This window comes from Protomyctophum bolini (genome assembly GCF_963924005.1).
Source record: "Protomyctophum bolini genome assembly, chromosome: 18".
NCBI lineage: Eukaryota > Metazoa > Chordata > Actinopteri > Myctophiformes > Myctophidae > Protomyctophum > Protomyctophum bolini.
Window position 1 is genome coordinate 28,249,225 of NC_137879.1, and position 21,104 is coordinate 28,270,328.

At 44.4% G+C, this 21,104-nt stretch overlaps 1 protein-coding gene across 3 annotated transcripts in view; it reads right to left on the minus strand.

Moving 5' to 3' along the window:
- The window catches only part of LOC308333187 (protein tweety homolog 2-like), a 101,298-nt gene that overhangs the window by 65,145 nt on the left and 15,049 nt on the right, over nucleotides 1-21,104 (minus strand). For all 3 annotated transcript variants that reach the window (XM_080789397.1, XM_080789399.1, XM_080789398.1), the window contains one exon: nucleotides 4,581-4,756. In XM_080789397.1, coding sequence (XP_080645523.1) covers nucleotides 4,581-4,756 — 176 coding nt within the window. The remainder of the gene's footprint in view (nucleotides 1-4,580; nucleotides 4,757-21,104) is intronic.

Below are 21,104 nucleotides of genomic sequence, written 5' to 3' on the forward strand. Positions count from 1 at the left end.
CTGTCTTGTGTTCGATATGCCTAAATAAAGCACCATTCTGTCTTGTGTTCGATATGCCCAGATAGAGCACCATTCTGTCTTGTGTTCGATATGCCTAAATAAAGCACCATTCTGTCTTGTGTTCGATATGCCCAGATAGAGCACCATTCTGTCTTGTGTTCGATATGCCTAAATAAAGCACCATTCTGTCTTGTGTTCGATATGCCCAGATAGAGCACCATTCTGTCTTGTGTTCGATATGCCTAAATAAAGCACCATTCTGTCTTGTGTTCGATATGCCCAGATAGAGCACCATTCTGTCTTGTGTTCGATATGCCTAAATAAAGCACCATTCTGTCTTGTGTTCGATATGCCCAGATAGAGCACCATTCTGTCTTGTGTTCGATATGCCTAAATAAAGCACCATTCTGTCTTGTGTTCGATATGCCCAGATAGAGCACCATTCTGTCTTGTGTTCGATATGCCCGGATAGAGCACCATTCTGTCTTGTGTTCGATATGCCTAAATAAAGCACCATTCTGTCTTGTGTTCGATATGCCCAGATAGAGCACCATTCTGTCTTGTGTTCGATATGCCTAAATAGAGCACCATTCTGTCTTGTGTTCGATATGCCTAAATAAAGCACCATTCTGTCTTGTGTTCGATATGCCTAAATAAAGCACCATTCTGTCTTGTGTTCGATATGCCCAGATAGAGCACCATTCTGTCGCAGGTAGTTGCAAGTAGTAGGAGTTGCATGGAGAATCATTGATGTGGTTTGGGCTTCAGGATTTAGATTTAGAAGGTATATTTGTATCAGCCTCAGGTCTTAATGGGTTAACTAACTGTACATGTTATATTTTTATTTATACATGCATGATCAAGCACGCACCATGTACAGTACAGCAGTCTTTGCCTCCGCTAGCATAATGTGTTAATTCCCAGTTCAATTCTGCGGCATACATTTTTAATACGAGAAGAGGTGAAGAGGTGCCACTGTTGTTGAATCGTTTCCCCATTTTAGGAAACAGCGGCTAAATAATTCAACAGGACGTAATGAAGACTCATGGTTGACTTGTTCCCGGGTACCTAAAGCCATTAGCGAGCTATAACTGAACACGCAAGTGAATACATGTATCGAAGGACACGCTGAGTCATGTGTGATACATGCACAGTATGAGCCGGCAGGGTTTTAAGTGATGTAGCTGAGGTGGCAAAATACTAGCCTGACAATATAGAGAACATGTCGGGCAGAAACCTCTTATCTCCATTTTTTTTTACTTTTTGAGATTTTTTTGTGTGTAAATTCATGCCCTACTTGATCATACTACAGTACAGCGTCACACAAACTTATCAAAAGTAGCAGATCCGCAATCTCGAAACGTGTCGCAAATCGACGCGTTTTATTTTTTTATCCTGAAAAGTAAAAGTAAAGGTTTTGGACATCACTCTCGGTTGGAAGCCAACCACGTTTTCACAAAATAACTGTGATTATCTCAAATAACTGAGATCAGACGATTATGTAATTATTGTGACAGACCTAACAGTGGGTTAAACAATGACTGGATTTTAACTAAGTTTGTTTGCCAAGGCAGTTATTTTCCTGGCACGAGTCTGACTCTAGGGGGGGTGTCCCACGAGGAGGATCCAAGCACCACCCATCATGGGTTTTGTGGCTCGTGACCTTAAACCAAGTCCCTCTGAGCCGCGAGGCTGGCTGGCTCCAACCCGGGCGGCTTGAGTTTCAACAGAGATAATACACACCGCTGCATTCCAGAGACCACGTCCTATCTTGTCTAAAAAAAAAAGAAGAAGCAGGGAGTGAGCTAGAGGCTAGAGAGGTTAATTCGATAACCGCTGTCATCCACTGAAGATGAGTATCACGGGACTTCCAGAAAACAAAGTGGCCACTCCGTTATAGCTCGCTAAGATTCAATTAGCTACTTTGTGAGGAGAGTGCATGTCATTGAGTCTGCCTTAATGGCCACGATGATGTAAAAACCTGCAGAATGAGCGGTACTGCGCCGCTCCCCCTGAGGTGTAGCTTTCAGGAGATAACTCCATCTTTGTTCCTTCAACACAAAAGCCAGAGCAGGGAGCAGTAGGGGGAGCAGTAGGGACGTTTGTTTTGGTAGCTTTAAGCCTCGTTTATACTTCACGTCATACCATATATGTCTTTGTGGTGAGACACAGATAGCCGAGAGTCTAGGCCAGTGGTTATCAAACTGCTTCACGTCAAGGACTGTCAAAATGATATGCATTTGGCTGTGTATAAATGCTGCTTATGGTTGCTTGGTGCCCCCTGGTACACCTCAAGGACCCCTAGGAGTCCCCGGACCCCACTTTGAGAACCAATGGTCTAGACCAGGGGTTCCCAACCTTGCTATGAACCATGTACCGGCTGACAGGTCATAAAATGTTCGCGGACCAGCATTGTTTGGGGGTGGAGGAGCGGTGGTGCGTCGCGCATAATCGTACCAAAACACAGAAGACAGTTGACTGGCCTCGAGTAGCCTACCTGCTGCTATATTATTATATCTATGGAATTGACCTGTTCTGACCATAATTATGTTGATCTGACCTCATCAAACCCTGTACACTCAAGACACTGCCCCCACTGTCACCCACCCCTGCAGTGTGACGTCACCCAGGCGGATGCGTGCACACGACCTCACCATTTAGGCCGAGGCACTCAGGGCGTCTTACTGGTTAGATCACAACTAAGATAATGTTATATCATTGTCATTGACCTAAATGATACCAAGGATTCCACAGTGATGTCACCGTCACTGCTATGCAACACGGAAGTAACAGACTCAAAGCTGTTTATGAACAACAAAAATACAGCCCTAAGAGTGGGGGGGGGGGGGGGGAGTAGGGTGGGGAGGGTGGTCTTTGTCTCTGTACGTACTCCTACGGGTTGGGGGTGCGCACCTGTCAGCAGGGATTATTGAACGGGAGGAAAAGGAGGGAGGTGCTACATCCTCCTGGTGGGGGTTCCTCACTAGAGTCAGTAGGGTACAACAGCAGTTGCAAGCAGTAGGAGGACTTTATTCTGAGAAAAGGAGGTCAAATGAATTGGTTACTCTAGTCTAAATTAAATTAAAAGTGCCGTCATACAAGCTCACAATTTATAAACTCATAGCTTACAGAGCAGAGATTTTCGGAGCATGACGACAGCCTATGACGGAGCATAAATTGGGCATTATTTGATGTAGTCCCACTGTCCTCTTCACAGAAAGGGGTTAGCGAGATATTATGAAAGGGATGCTACTGTAGTGCCCTTCCCTCCGTCTCCTCCTCAGCTCCATATACTGTATTATTAAATATTTCACAGAAAGAGAGATGAAAGACTGACCTTCCGGATCATGAAACAATAATGAACCACAGTGTGCTATGGACTCAAAACCAACAACGTGCTTAGAATATTCTTAATGGGTTCTTCACACGACGAATGCCTCGTGAGGACACAAATGTACACAGAGAGAGAGAGAGAGAGAGAGAGAGAGAGAGAGAGAGAGACATTTAGATTGTGTCTAGGTTGGACACAACCTTTGACACGATCCCGTTTCTGGTTTGACACAGCTTTTGACCTGCAGGTCAAAATTCAATTTCTCCCCCGACTAAGCAGGTAGGTCAAGTCAAGTCAGATTTATATTTAAAATCAACCAAAAGGGCGACCAAAGCATGAAAATGAAAACGCACAAGACATCAAGGCTTTTGAGCAGCGACCCAAAAGCATGGCCACCTTTTAACTTCAAGCGGAATGCATGTGACTTTGAGGAGCTTCTGATCTGCGGATCCAAGTGACCTAGCTGGTGTCGGGGGAACAGAGCAGCTCATGTGTGATGGTGCAAGCCCCTGTAGTGCTTTAGAAACAAATTAAAGTAACATGTTTAATTCTGTATTTAAAGGAAAGCCAAAATAGGGGTAATGTGATCCCACTTCCGGGTGCCAGTCAGAAGTCTAGCAGCAGTGTTCTGGACAAGTGCAGTCTAGAGAGAAAAGGACTAGAGCGTGAGGTGGGATAATATTAACTTTTCAGCGAGCCTTCCCGGGTCCGAAACGGTCGAGAAATGACAGAGTTACAGTGTTGCAGCTTTCCATGCTCGGACACAGGGACAGACACAGGGACAGACATACATACACACATTGCTATGTGATGGAGTGGTTAGGCACCGCAAAAAACTGCAAATCTGCCATCATTCTGCAAAGAATTTTGATGAACGTTCCCCCCAGAATAGGGATGCTGGGTAGCATTCTTGTGGTTAAACGTCAAGTATAAAGTTCTGTATATCTGTCCTGAATGGAAACTGCTTTTCTGTCATAGTTTCCTATTGACATACTGGGGGGTAGGGGCGTTCGGAAATAGCTCACTGTGCAATGCAAACTAATAGGCGAGTGCGCTCCGGTGCTGTATTTCCGAACCCACTGTATTTTATAGAGGGAAGGTTTCGCATATTTAAGTACCATAATGTGAAATAAATGTAAGGTTCTAAAGACAATGTAATTCAGGGAAATGTTACTTACAGGAGTGACCTGAGACAAAAAGGTTTGAAAACCACTGCTTTAAAAAAAAGAAGGCTAGTGACATGTCTTACCAGCTGATGAGGCCGGCAGTCACGGCGGACCAGGTGACGCAGCAGGAGTTGGGCTTCTTGCTGTCCTCCTCCTCGTCGTCCTTACGGCAGCAGCACAGACAGCTCAGGTAGATGGCCAGGCAGAGGAGGTTCAGACCCAGACCTGCAGCCGCCACGCAGCCCAGGAAGATCAGAGACTGTAGAGAGAGAGAGAGAGAGAGAGAGGTTCAGACCCAGACCTGCAGCCGCCACGCAGCCCAGGAAGATCAGAGACTGTAGAGAGAGAGAGAGAGAGAGAGAGGTTCAGACCCAGACCTGCAGCCGCAACGCTGCCCAGGAAGATCAGAGACTGTTCCCAAACCAGTCGTGTAGTGTGTGTGCGGCCGTGCGTGTGTGCATATATATATATATATATATATATATATATATATATATAGATAGTTTTGTATGCTATAGTTTTCCTGAGTTGCAATACAACACAGCTCTGCTACACAAACCCCCAAAATTGGCTGAGCTAAGAACATTACTAAACAAAAAAGATGGCTCACTGCCGGGCTACATTTCAAACCATTCTTTGTGGCGCTCACTACAGTGTGCTCTTCATCACACTCAGGCTCAGCCTAGTCTCTCGGGACAAGACTGTTTACTGAAATTCAAGGAATAGAGGGTGCTGTTTGTCCTATATTTTTTGACGATGCAGAATATGCAGACATGCAGAATAAGCCATCTCAAATGTATTCATGACCTGGAGCTTTTGCATTGGGATGCCAATTAGGTAGTCTTCCACTGTTGATTCTGCTGAGAATTGCATTTTGTGTGTGTGTGTGTGTGTGTGTGTGTGTGTGTGTGTGTGTGTGTGTGTGTGCTTGCGAAATTCTGTGCAATATCTTCCACTATCGGTAGCCGCCAAATATGGCGAAGACGCTGTTACTTGTATCCCTGAAGGGTGTGTGGGTATTTGTTCGGGATTTGCTGATTGCATTCTGTACGGCACCTTGTAAATATTTGTGTCCTTGTATTTGTATCTCTTATGTGGACATAAATAAATGATTAAAATGTGTGTGTGTGTGTGTGTGTGTGTGTGTGTGTGTGTGTGTGTGTGTGTGTGTGTGTGTGTGTGTGTGTGTGTGTCTGTTATACACAGAGATTTATCGCTCCTGATCCTCTCTGAAGAGGAATGACTTCAGCCTGAAATACATGTTATAATAATGTGTTAAATGTGACCTGCATGGCCAGCTGAAATGTTTCAATTACTACATTAAACAAGTTGAAAACACAGACATCAAAAATATTAAGTGCCAGTCACGGGGCAGAAGCACACATCAGATAACTGGGTCAAAAACAAAAAGTACTCTTTTTAACCCAATGATCCAGTGTGCACACTGTGCAGAATGTTTTTCTTCAAATACTATATTAACCACAACATTCAGCAAAAATAGATGGCGTAAAGGCAAAACATGATTGGTAGTTGATTGATAGATCAAATAATTGTTAAAAAAAGATCACATTTTAAATAACACTAATATGAAATGCGGTGCCAAAATAGGATCAACATGCTGACTGAGATCAAAGCAAGATGGGTTATTCCATTGGAGCTTCTGCCTCACAATGGATGACACTATCATTCATGTTTATTTATACACTTTCGTTATCTTGAGTTTGGTTAAATGATTACATCTTTTGGAGCACGTATACAGATCATGACTAAGGCCTAAATGAGATAGCAGATAATGATGTGTAGACAAGTCAAGGGGATGTGAGGAACAGTAACTGCATGCTGGCATGTTTTGTCCATGAGTCATGTACAATAGCACCAGTTTGATGATTATATCAACACATAAATGTATGTGGTGTGGACTGGGTCTCTCTCTCTCTCTCTCTCTCTCTCTCTCTCTCTCTCTCTCTCTCTCTCTCTGAGACTTAACAATTAGAGTTGCCTTTTCTTCATCAGTTTAATTCGCTGCATTGCTACTGCACTTTATCTTTGGAGGACAGTGAAGTTTAGTGGGCGGTAGTGTCTAGTCGTGTAAAGTGAGTTTGCAGTGTGGTTCGGGACCAGCCCCAGGAGGTGGCTAAAACAGGGCCAGATGCATTCTGGGAGAGCTGTATCCTCTCCTCCCTCCTCCTCATCCCCATCTGGAGAACAAACTAATTTACATCCATTTCATAGCCCCCGTCCCCCCTCCTGCTCTCTCTGTCCACTCTCTTAATCCCACGCTCAATTCAATTGGGCATTATTGTATTAGCATGAGAAAACACATTTTCATTGCCAAAGCCAATCTGAACAGTAAAATTGCGCGCGCGCACACACACACACGCGCACACACACCCTCGGCTCTTTCCCTCTCTCCCTCCGTCTCGCTGTAATCCCCTTTGCATCTCGACTGCCGTGAAAGACAAAAGTGTCAAAACCAGCAACAAGTGTGTTTTCGGGGGGGCATCAAACAAAGTCCTAAAGCAGGCCGCCAGCAGCAGCCGGCTTTACTTTGAGTCGTGTTCCTGTTCTTTCGGTCCCACTTGTTATCTCCTTCATCTTATTTTTTCCCTCACTGTGATGTAATCTCCCCGGCTAGACTGTGTGTGTGTGTGTGTGTGTGTGTGTGTGTGTGTGAGAGAGAGAGAGAGAGAGAGAGAGAGAGAGAGAGAGAGAGAGAGAGAGAGAGAGAGAGAACGCAGACATCTTTACATCTTTGACAGCTAATTCACCAGATGTTGTGTTTGATGAAGAGTCCAGAGAAGTGTCTGTATTAGACAGAGATAGCCTGGATGTTTGACTTTAGCCTAGAGGAAGCTTTAATGACCATGGTCATTCAAAACCCACCAGTTCTACCATCTCAGAGACTATTTGTTTTTGCCAGTTGAAGCCTGGCCTACATGTTGGCTTTAACGACCAAGTCATCATTGGCTGCCTCTAAGCCAATGGTAACTATACTCTGAAACGCCGTCTAAGCCAATGGGAGTCTGCACCACTCGGGTAGCCAATCACGTAGTAGCAACCTAGTCGTGATTGGCTGCCTCCTAAGCACCGTGGAGGTCTGCACCCACGCTGCATGCAACGCTGCCACAGCTCGAAGCTACTGACTGACTGACAACAGCGGCTAATGTTACGAGCCAACTGGGGAGCACGAACGCCACAACAAAACACCGTGATTGAACCACCACGAACAGAACGTCGGAAACGAACGCAAACAGCGCCCGCCAGGTTGTGACACAGAAACATACACGTTAAAATAATAATGGGAAAAAAAGAAAAAAGGGGGACAGATGCACAACAGAGAGCGCTTGTTTCACCTGGCAGTTGTGATGATGATATGCGTGTCATTCTTGTTTATATATTGCAGTCTAAAGCCCTAACCACACCAAAGGGCAGGGCTTAAAGACAAAAAGAATCCCAAGACTGAAAATTACTTTTGCAAATCAGCACTGATCTCATTAAATAACCCCTATGAAATCCTCAGGACTGAAATCCGTCCTCAGGACTGAGAACTTTAAGCCCTGCCAAAGGGTCAAGACGGTTTTAGCGTTGTCCCTGCGGTGTGATATGTCTTGACCCACGTTGACCCTAGTGATTCAACGCATGGAATTCAATGGCCCCAAACCACACCAAAGGGTCGAGACGGTTTTAGCGTTAACTCCTTGCAACCGTTTGGACCCAAGGAGTTGCATGGTGACCCTTTGGTGTGGTTAGGGCGTAAGACTGGTAGCAGCAATTCTACTCCTGAGTCTGTCTTGCGTGACTGAACTTCTCATCCTATCATCTAAAGGAGATGTCAGCCACCCGTCTGAGGTCAGTTCTCAACCAGTGGTCTGTGAGGGAGGGAGGGGGTTCCATGTGGTCCCCTGCTAAATGGAGAGTTGGTAAACCAAATGGACGCTTATATTTATAAGCGTCTTGAGAGTGTAAAATGAACCAAATGGGTCAATTTGATTTCATGTTACGCTCAAGAGTTACACCTGCATTGCTTTATACATTTACGAAGACTACACAATTAGAGAATGGAATTGTGTCTTCTTATCCAACGACAACAGAATCTTGGGTCTGAGAGGCTAAATCTCATCAAATGGCTCAAAAGCCGAATCAATAATGGACCTTGAGGGTTGAAAAGCCACTGCTGTACTGTAGGTCCATCTCTCCCCTCTTGGAAAACAGCTCTGATCAGCAACCCCTCCGTTACCCCTCTGACACCCCTCGACGTGCCAACAGAACACCCCCTCCCCCATCTCACCACCCCCTGACAGCCCACCCACCCCAACCCTCCACCTCCATCTGTTGGGGGGGGGGTGGTCTCATTTCACGGCTCCTTGCGTACGGATTGGACAGGGGAAGGTTTGGGGGGGATTCTGGGCATGTGGAATGGATGTCCAGCAGGATGGAGGCAGACAAGGAGTGTGTGTGTGTGTGTGTGTGTGTGTGTGTGTGTGTGTGTGTGTGTGTGTGTGTGTGTTGTGCTGTGCTGTGCGCTGTGCTGTGCTGTGTGCTGTGCTGCCTGGTGCTGGAGGGTGGTTGTTTGACTTGATCATGTGAACTGAACCGGCTCAAACAGAGCACGTCTCTCTGTCCCGTGATTCACCCCAAAAGGAACAAAGGGAATGTTTTGAAAACGTTCACCTATAATAAGTAATAATATAAGTAAACCTGTGCGTGATGCTGCAGTATGATCAATTAGAGCGTTAATTTACGAAAAACGGGCTGCAGGACTCATAGGACATCCTCTGTATGAGCTCTAGTGATAGACTGTATACATATGGGTCAGGCTGCAGGACTCATAGGACATCCTCTGTGGAAACCAAGGCTGCACAATTCACCAGTCTTGTGGTTTTACATGTGATGGCACATCATGGCAGCTTCCGGCTGTTTTTAAAACACTTCTGAGAGCATTAAGAGTTAAGACAACACTCTCCTCTCGCTCTTGTTTTTCTCACCACTGTCGAGCCGTTCTCATGCAGTAATGGCGTATGAATAATGTACGGTCCATTCTGTGGAGGACTCTCTTTCGCACGCAAACACATGCATAGGCACCCAGCTGTGCACACTTCCATTTGAGTATTCCATTACAGTGACTGTTTCATATCTCACCCTTAAACTTACCGCAAAGTAAGCACTGACCCTTGACTTTTTGTGACGACATTTGCTGCCCATAAAAGTACGGGCTATGGCTCTAAAGAGCCATAAATCTTTCACCAAATGGAGTGCTGCTCTTTCAGTGTTTATAGCAGTCTAATTGTCAGTCGGGTGGTCACAACAGTGGCCTCAAATTGGCCTTCCAGTACACTGTCCCCTACCTCCCTCCTTACGTACTTAGCCCGGACTCAGACCCTAATATACAGTTCGCCTTTTGACGCCTTTTTAAATAAAGTGAAACTTCTCATAGCTTGTCTGTCTGTCTGTGAACTGTCCCAGTTTTCTTATAATTTTGTTTGTTGGCTGTGGAACTGTGGAAAAATATATTATTCTTATATAGTTGTATATTAATTAGAATTAATTTTCCTCCTGTGTGATGGGATGGGATGGCGTAGGTGTACGCCACTGTCTTTTTAACCTAAGTCACTCATAATGGTGGTACGTGGAGAGCCAAATATTTTCTGAGGTTGAGAACCACTGCTCTAAACGATATGATCCCCGGTTACAAAATGTATGTTTTGGGTGAATTATTAAACAATCGCAGCATCCGTTACATAGCGATAATTCACTTCCTGGGTCTCGGTTTCCGAGTGAAACGGCTTTCAAACTAAGAGTCTCGCCGTATTTAAATGACCGGCTGGCACTGCTGGAGTACACTTTTCAGACACCAGATGGGGGTGTCGGCGGTAAATTAGTTAATATGTATTAGGCCGCAGACCCCCATCTGAAAATATTTTGTGTAAGGGACAAGAATTGTGCTGTTAAAATGTTTCAATGTTTATATTTATTTAAAATAGTAGATTGTGAGCTTGTATAGATTAGCTATTTCCATCACAGAAAAGCATCAAAGGTATCAGATCCATACGAGCTCAAATCGCACAAAGAAGCGATGCATTTCTGCATGGCGCTGTAGTACTATATGATCAAGTGGGGCATTAATTTAGGAAAAGACACAAAACAAATATCGATATAAGAGGTTAGGCATACAGGGATAAACAGACAGTGATGCTATATTTACTTTGTTTGAGGACAACCGCTCGTGGTTTTGAGGTTTTCAATGTTTCATGTTTACCTCCCTCTAATTCACTCTCTACTGATGTCCCTCTCCTTGTCCATCTCTCTCTAATAATAACTCTCTTCTCTATCGGTCTCTCTCTGTTCAAGTCCGTCTGTCTGTCTGTCTATCTGTAACTCTCAACCCCCCCCCCCCCCCCCTCTCTCTCTCTCACTCTCCCTCATTCACTTTCACTCTCGCTCTCTCTCTGGGGGAGGGGCGGGGCGGTCAATGACACTCCAGGAAGGAAGAAGATCTGGCTCAGTGGAAATGTGGAGAGAGAGAAAATACGGGTGGAGGATGAGCACAGGAAGCAAACAGGGCGGAGCGCGGATGGAGAGAAATGGGGCATGTGTGTGTGTTTACGTGCACAATGTGTGTGTGTCTGTTCTATATATTTAGTATGCAGACTTTGCAGAGAACCGGGGTGGGCGAGGATAAGGGGGGAAAAGCCATAATTGCGCGCGCACACACACACACACACACACACACACACACACACACACACACACACACACCTTCTCATTACGCAGCAACAGGGCCCAATTTCTGTCTTGTTACGACGCAATTACTGACAGCTTTCCCCCGCCAGGCTGCCGACGCTGTGATTTCAAAACATCACTGAGCAAAAAGAATACTCTTAATTGTGGAACATGTTAGGACACGCAACGGCTGACAAGACGAACAGCGTTCGGTGTCAGCATGATGACTGACGGACGGCCTGGTTCACACACTGACTGACACAGTACACCAGAAAACTCAACCGCTTCAGGCTCGCCAACTTCCACTGATGGAAAGTCATTACATTCAATACTGTACTTAAGTACAACTTTGAGTAGGAGTGGGTGGGCGATATGGGAAAATATAATATCACAATTAGTTTTCATGCAGTATCACGATCCACAATAATTTTTCATGTTTTTTTTAATGGTTATTTTTTTATTTACTTGACAGTGCAACCACCTACAAGGAAACTAAAACTTAGTTAGTTTAAAGTTAGTTTAGTCAACATTTTTGACTAAAATACGTATAATTTTTGGCAAACGAAACCGTCGTTCTACAGAAGTATAAATGAAGTTATAGAACTGCAAAACATAGAATGTGCATTCACTGTATCACATCAATTGGGAGCGAGTCTGCCGTTTTGACTTCACTACATGCAGTCAGAGTGAAATAATGTGACTGCCATTACACTGTGCGGATTTGGACAATTACTACATGACATACATTAGCCCTATTTTCAGTCTCGTCAACTTCACTGCTGACTGTCATACACACACACACACACACACACACACACACACCCAACAGGGTTACAAGGGAGAGAGTCCAGTGACAGCTGGGACAGCAAAAGTCCCAGCATGCAACAGGTCCCTGTAGCATGTCATCATCAGCATAGAATGAAAACACAGCTGTGACAGTGAAACCAACAGTCATGTTGTAATAATAAGCCATTCTAAAACATAGAATGAAAACACAGCTGTGACAGTGAAACCAACAGTCATAAGCCTAAAACATCTGGGACAAATTCAGCAAGCCTCCCCAGGGCCATTGCAGGTGAACAGCCATAACGCATTCATATTTGTGGTGGTGTCTACCCTAGATTTGAACCCAGGAGCTGACATTTGTTTACCTCTTTGTTGAACTATAGCCCGAGTCATTTCAAAACACTATGGCATGTATAGTGAGCTTGTAGATTGGAAAATGTGTCGGTGTGCACACATAAGCCTGAGTCAGGCATAAATGGTACATTTATCCAAACTCCAAAGCGCTTTACAATGTGCTTTACATTCACACACACTTTCACACCCCGACGGTGGGACTTGCTCATCGGCAGCAATTGGGGGTTGAGTGTCTTTCCTCGAGGACACCGCCTGAACAGTAACACTGGGGTAGCCGGGGATCGAACCTGGAACCTAGGATTAGGAGCTCTAGTTCCTAAACTATACGCGTATATAATCTACCTTGCATGATAATCCACCTTGTTAAACATAACAAGCTCCAGGTACATTTCTGAGGGGAAGATTCGCCAAAGAATTGCCGATCTACAAGCTCACAAGTCACGCCTCGTGGTGCAAGGCGTAGTTGGTGGTTGTGCTAGAGCTCGATTTTTAAGTATCGTGAATTCAACACATGTGTAGTACTGTCAAACAAGTCTATGAATCTATCTATGAAATCTATGTTTAATCTGCAACACAATTGTAGACTATATATATATCTCTCTCGCTCAGCAAAGGGGTCTTGGCCCGAAAACGTAGGGTACGGGTCTTCAATGTTCATGTGACACTGCATAGTAGCAGAGGCAGGAAGACTTTAAAGAAGTGGTTTGAGGAAGACGCCGGCAGCTCCGACCCAAACGCTATAGAATCAAAATGTAACTCGCTGGGGTTATGGCACTAATTAATACATGGAGCTGGAAAAACCATCTGTTGAGGTGCGGCCACTAAGCACAGCAGACACATAACATCAGTCATGTCAGCAGCAACATTCCATTCCAGCAGCGCAGAGTGGCGGCAAAACGCACGCCAACGGCAGGAAGGAAGAGCCTTATTCCGCCGCTGCGGCTGCTCGTCCTCGGTAGCAGGTGGTGGACAGCTGCACCACGTACTGTAGGTGGAGCGCATCCCCAGCCAGGCACTCCTGTGTTGTCTATAGTGCAACTAGCCGATCTACATCGACACGTTGTGAGCTTGTAGATTGGCTATTTGAACTATTCTAAAATGTTTTTCAAAATAGTAAAAAAAAAAAAAGTTTATGGATAAGGGGTTTAGACGGAAATAGAGCCGTAGGGACTCAGGGACAGGCATTTAGAGGTTAGGTTTAGGGGGTTAGGGTCATGCATGATTCATACTGTATGTAGTAACACTCATCTCTGAGCATGCCAGCTAGTCGGTAGATCGTCTATTTTTGGTGCACACACACGACTAAGCATAGAAAAGCTAATGAATTATAAAACTGCCATCCTAAAATGTTGATGTCCTCGCAAGTAGCGTGTATGGGTGTGTGTGTGTGTGTGTGTGTGTGTGTGTGTGTGTGTGTGTGTGTGTGTGTGTGTGTGCATTTGAATGGAACAAGCAGTGACAGTGAGTACGACGGAGGTTAAACTGATGCCATCTCACTGACTAGAAGCAGAAGCAGTGGAACTGTAGCAGAAAAGGCCATTTGAGAACGTCTTTCAAAGACCAGGCAACATCCAAGCGAATTCTCTGAATTATCTCGTCTTTCTTACCATTTTGCAGGGTTTTACGAAAACAGTCAGTTTATTTTTACTATCCAGATTCATTACAGAGAAACAAACATACAATCCCAAAATAAAGCCATCTGTGTTTTCACAGATTTTATGGTAAACGGTGCCAGTCACCATTTCACCAATCAGGGGTACACAGCTAAATTATTAGGAAGTCCGAGAGTGTACAAATGTGATGTACACACAAGTACATTTGCATACTCTCAGCGTTATGGGGGTCCTAATACATGCACACCACACTGCGGTGTGGGTCCTAGAAATTAAAACGGTTGAGAATCACTGTCTTAAAATAGACTAAAGCGCTCTGGGAGCCTTAAATGTGAATTGTGCAACGGCCATGGCCTTTGAAAGGCTAGTGGAGCAGTAGTCTCTCCGCCTCATGAATGTCTTCCTCCTCTCCGTTCCCCTCCCGACACCCGGGGCGGGGGAGAGAGGAGAGAGAGGGAGTCTTTCCGGGAGAATGCACTCGACCAGGTCGGCCCTGCACAGCTGGGACTCAGTGGAGTCCCAACATGGGTTATGGATGAGATGGGAGGGGGCTGGGCTTCCTCCAATCTGTCACGCTCCTATACTCTGGAGGCCTCCCTCAATAACACTTTATCCCCGCTAAACTGGAGGCCTCTGGAGGCTTTCAGAGTGGCCTTATGTGTGTGTGTGTATATGTGTGTGTGTGTGTGTGTGTGTGTATGTGTGCATCATGCGTGTGAGAGATGAGAGAGAGATGTGTGCGCTCCTGCACTAAGTTGATCTCAGTGCTCCAAAAACCACCCCATTAACCAAAGGACTGCTGTTATCTGACTTATACAAAGTGACAATATTGCTGTTATTCGTTTCAAAAGCTTTAGAAAGTTATCCTTGCTTACGTACAACTATTCTGTGGTTTCGTAACCTACTTTTTGCAATGTGATTAGTTTTGATTGTTTATTTATTTCACAGTTTGCTTTGGCAATGCAGACGTGTTTTCTCAGGCCAATATAAAGGCCATTTGAATTGAATTTAGGTGTGGGTGTGTGTGTGTGTGCCTGCGTGTGCCTGCGTGTGTGCATACAAAGAATTCCTTCTCCTCTCAACATATATTTTGCAAGTGGAAACGTCCAATGTTTACTCTGACTCCTCGGGTCCTGGATGCCTGTTGACTCTGTCCTCCCTGCTCCAGGACCTCTGTGCTGGGTTGTGGTTTTGCCGTGTGCGTCACACTCATTACAGTGTCTCTGGAACCGGAGCGATGTCTGTCTCATTATCTGCCCATTTCCTTAACCTTCGCTGAACCCCAACATCCCCAAACCCTGGCCTATAGCCTAAGGCTGGGCAATTAACCCAACATGTATCCAAACTAACATTTAGAACCCTCCTCACCGGCATAATCTTTCTCGTTTACAGTAGATACATTAAATAGCATGTTTTATTTGTGATTTCTTTCTTCATATTAATGAAACACAAAAACGGACTAAATCAATTAGTCTGATGAAGCATTTAACCCCAATATCATACTATACAAAAATACAACGGTGGTGTGCAGGAATAGACAAGTCCACACGTTCACAGTACGTGTACACATTGTTATTGGCACATTGGCTATTTTTTTCCACTATGTATTAAAATATGTGGATTACCATTCTATGTGAACCTGACAAGTGACAATGCATTACTCTTTTGCACCTTATGTCTAATCTCATGTACATACTACCTGCTGGTCTATGATGCTCTGTAATTTGTGTACTGTTACTGTATACACGTGGATATCATTCTGCCTCTCCTTGATATCTGTTTTTATTTAAATTTCTCTTTACAGTTAGATTTGTATCCTTGCTCTTCTTTGCATCCCCCCCTCCCCCCCCCATCCCTGCCCCTTATTTTCTTCTTTCTGAAAACTACAAAAAACTATGGAGCCTGTACACAAAACAAAGAACTAGTAAAGTAGAAAAGTAGTGTAAAAAAACATTGAGGCAAAAGTTTTAAATAGTCGACTTGTGAGGCCGATTTGAAGTCTTGTCCCCCAACCCTGGCTATTACCCACCCATTTCCTTAACCCTCGATGCACCCACAAAAGCCCAAGCCCTCCCTCCCCTGGGGCGAGAGGGCTTGGGCTTTTGTGGGTGCAAAAGAGGGGTCATGATGATCGTAGGGGTCAGGCAACAAGGCGCCCCCATCCCAATCCCATCCCCCACCTCAGTGGATGACACACTCCACCCCTGTCGTTTCCCTGGAGGGCAATAAGGCCTGCATGAATCCACTTGCCCTCCGTGCTCATAGCATCGCCATGGCTACAGTTCGTGGCTTTATACAGATAAGACAAAGAAGAAGGCCCCGAATCACTGGAGTCACTACTTTTCAGGATTCAAATTCAAAAGCATCAAAAGTATCAGATCCACAAGCTCAAAATGTGGTACTTTTGATGCTTTTGTGTTGACGCTGTAGTATGATCATTGATCAAGTATATGTCGTTAGTTTATGAGGAGAAAAGTATCAGAGAAAAGTATCGGATCGGCCCTTATTTGGTCATATCGGTTCATATCGGTATCGGCAAATTAACCACAGATCCGACACAGGGGTAAGGGGTTGACACTATGGCAGGTAAATAAAATGTTGTGGCATGTGGAGTTTGCTTTGGAGTTGCCCAAACTGCAAGTGCACATTTGAGTGTGGAGTATGCTATAAACACAACACGAAATGTTGGACTTCAAAATAAGATTTTATTTATTTATTTATTTATTTATTTATTTATTATTATTTTATTTTTTATTATAAATACCCATTATTCTCTGGTATCGGTATTCGGTATCAGCCAACACAGAAATTGTGGTATCGGATCGGAAAAAGTGTATTGGGACAAAAAAAGTTAGAATATGTAGATGAGAGCCCGACGTCAACAACCTAGAGGCTTGGGTTTGGTGAGAGCATGCAGGGAAGGATGAGGGGGGATTCCATGCCCTATGTCTGTGGTTTTCAACCCTTTTCATATCAAGGTCCATTATTTACTCTGCATCTGAGCCACGGACCACCATTTGATGAGATTTAGCCACTCAGACACAAAACTAAAGAATATTTTGTTATCGTTGGATAATATTCTGTCTACCATTCCATGATGTATTGATGTTGGTACCATAGGAGAGATAACAAGCAAAATAATTATTCTACATTCTCTAATTGTGTAAACTACTCGGTCGGTAGTCCGACTTTCGACCACAAGGTCAAGGGTTCGATCCCGGCCCGGGCACGGCCAACTCAGCGTATATAGCATGGCTTGGGTGTGGTACTGGGAGCGTAGCGCTCCACCTCAGCAGTCCATCTCCCAGGGGTCTAGCACATAACAGCACTGTGGCTGATATACCGACTAATAAGCCTCTCCGATCTCTACTTACTTAGTCATTCAGACTCAGTGTCGTTGTCATGTCCTTTTTTTAGAACACCTTTACATCAGAGACAGACGGATACTGTCCAATGATGACGCATTCCACGCTCACAATCACAAAGAATCAGGTGGCACTCATCACAGACGTCAAACATACAGACAGACACATTGAGGTTAATGACCTTCTGTAAGGACCAGAGGGGACACGGTGTGTTTGTCTTTGTGTGTGTGTGTGTGTGTGTGTGTGTGTGTGTGTGTGCGCGCGCGTGCGTTGGGATGTATGCAAATGCTGCATGTCACGTTGATGTGGGGGTTCCATTGGAAATGTTTAATGAACGTCCCTGGAGTCAAGTGGATCGAGGCAGCATGTATTATACTGTATAATAAATGACACACACACACACACACACACACACACACACACACACACACACACACACACTAAGTAGCCAAACAAATGGCAGATCAACAAGCTCACCACAACACTGAATCCTTTCCTAATTCCAAATCCATCTCTAACAACAACAAAACAACCATTTATTTTGTGAAGACCAGGAAAACAGTCCTCACAAATGTCTGTTTCTCAAATTTTACTATACTTGTGGGGAGATAATGGTCCTCATAAATATAGTAATACAACACACACACACTGGGTGAGCAGACGTCAGACAGAGATGCAGGGGCAATCAGGCAAGACAGATGAACGATTGATTTTTCTCGAGGAAGAAGAAATAGAAAGTAAATGTGATTCCGATGTAATCACGATGGCCAGAGGCAATCACACTTACACCGCTGAACAACTGTTCTCTCCCTGACACACGAATAATTTGGACATTTTGCATCACAGATAATGAGCTGTAGCCATTAACCAGCTTCATTCAACCATTATTAGCCATTTGTCTTGATTGTAACAACACTGCATTGTGGGTACTGAATGCCTGGTATTACATTGAAAAGTGAAGACGGTTTTTCAAAATCTGTGAAAACACCACATCTATTTTCTAGCCAATAGCTATTTTCACTACTCCGCAAATAACCGCCATCAGATAGAAAATTGCCTAGCCTTTATAATCTTCTCATGACGACTAATGATGCATATTTAAAAAATATTGCTGCATTAGAAAAATGAAGGGGACCTTAAAGCATCATGGTGACCAACTAGTCACCACCCAGGGCCGGACACGACACAGGGCAGCTTTCTTATGTTGGTTGTTTTATTCCTAGTCTGAAATAACAGTGCAGGGAATGACATTTTGAAAGTATCAAAAAAGTATTTTACACAGGAGAGCAGATGGCTCTCTGTCCGGACCGTGGCTCTTTCTCTCGCTCTCTGAGTGTTCGTGGAGATGACTGATTCAACCTCTTGTGCCTTGATCAGGTTCATGCACAACAGATGCGCAGCCACACCCAGCTCTGAGTCCAGTTCTAGTTTGACTCAGGCCAGATGTGACTGCTTAAATCAGTCATCCTCCATCTCACAATCATATTTGAAAACAATGATAATCTAAGTAAGGAAACATTGTATGGCCCATGGTCTGCCTGATGGAGGGGAAAGGAACTGGTTGGAATAACGTGTTCCTTCCTCGCACTACATCCAACCGGGGAAAGCCACTGTACTTGCGCCAATCATGCATTAAATGACCACGGATGACCCCTAACCCTTACAGGACTAACTCTGAGAGTGTACTGCACAACAGGGTTCATTTGGTTCCATCCGGTAACCCAGTCGATGCCAAATTTTGCACACACTCCCTGGATGCCAACGATGAACCTCTGCCCCAAATTTTCCAGAATGGCCTGTTATAGCACTAACAGGAGGCAGACTTTTGTAAAACTCATTTTCTGATATTACTCCTCCAGATTCTGTCCAACAATCCCGCAACAATCCCACTTTTGGCCTCACAGTATATCTCTATAGTCATTTGTTCAAGAATCTGTCCAATATTTCATATTCCAACAAAATGCCTCAAATCATCCAATTGCCATCCAAGGCGTAAGAAGATCTCACATTGGCCTATTATAGCACCACCAGGAGGCCACAACCTGACCTGGCCTAGTGGAGACCTATCTAGTTGTTTTTCAGTCCGTCTTGTTTAAAGAAAAAGTGATTCTGTAAAGTAATCTGATGATAATGTGTGCATTAACAAGTCCATAAACAACAATAAACAAAATCCCCCAAAAAATCCCTAAAATTGGGAACGGCATCGGATGACATCGGTCGGCTCTAGAGAGGATGTTGGGGGGAAAGGAGACAGACAGAATGTTTCTGTACTGTAAGTGGGTTAATAACAGACAGGGATATATCATGGGTGTGGGGTAAGATGATCACGAGGGAATGAATCACGGTGTTATATCCAGTCTTTCTGCGCGGGGGAAGAAAGATAACCCTCCATGATTCATCACCAAGCTGCCGTCTTCCTCAGGCCTCCAGACAGAGCTCCATAACGCTGCCTTTAACATGTGTTACAGCAGGGCTGTGAACCCCCGCCGTCTGTGATCTCTTCAAATGGAACGCACCACACACAACCTTACTGAGAAAACACAATGTGGACAGAGGCGTGTAGGTTGGAGAATGAATAACTCTGAGTTTACACAAGTAAAAGTAGCAATGCCACAGTGGAGAAATACTCTCCTCTCTAGATATTCAGCCTTGCACCGACCCACACCAAACTTGGCGTAAATACTGTTCAGGGGACGGACTGACTATCATAAGAATAGTCACCCCAGGGGCCACAGGTGCACCGTTAAACCAGAGCACAGCAGGGTTGGCATAAACACTGTTCAGGGGTCTGTCATGAGAAGAGTCATGCCACACACATGGGGCACTACAGTGGTGTTATAGCAGCGTTCAACACAAATGACTCGGTGACCATTGTTCTGATCAGACTAGCTAGATTTTAAGTAGTGTTTTTTTTGGATAGAAAATCTACTTCAAGGAAAAGTACTAAAGTTTGGGCCTCAAAATATACTTAAAGTACCAAAGTAAAAGTAGTCATTATGAATGTCCCATGTCACTCAAAATGTGTCAAAATGTTCCGAAAATAGCCGATCTACAAGCTCATAACGTATCGTGGTGAGCATGTGGACTCATGGCTATTTTAGAATAGCTGAAATATAAAAGATAAGGCTTAATTGCTTATTGTATGTTTCCTAATAATTATCTTATCTATAGGCCTATCTGAAAGGTACAGTATTATTTATAGATAATAGTAAAAGTGCAATATTTGCCTCAGATGAATAAATTGTAAAAAATAAAATAAAAATAACTAGAGTAGTTTTACTCTAGTACTAACTAGAGTAAATGTACTTTCCCTCGCTGGAGATGAGGGGGGCAAGACAGAGACAGAGTCAGAGAGAGACAGAGAGAGAGACGGAGGAATAGATTGTTCGTATCCGTCCAAGCAAAAGATTGGTCCCAAGGATTCTCTGTAAGCAAGTCCAACCAACCGGAAACATTGAGCGTGTTAAGAGCGTGTCCGTTTGTCTCTCTGTGTGTGTGTGTGTGTGTGTGTGTGTGTGTCTCCCATCCCATAATTGAATGCCTGTGCCCTTTTCATTTGTCCCCTATATCATTCCTCCACGATGACACGCAGCGGCGGCAGCCAGTGTGGCTGCTCTCTGAAGTGGTCCTGATAGAAACCGTCTCACTGGGACAATGACAGCGACGCTTTGAGGAGAACTGGTGGGGCGGGACACGCTTCATGCTGATTGTTATTTCAGTCGGATAACTCACGAACAGTTTACAGAAAATCCATAGCTCGAGAACATTT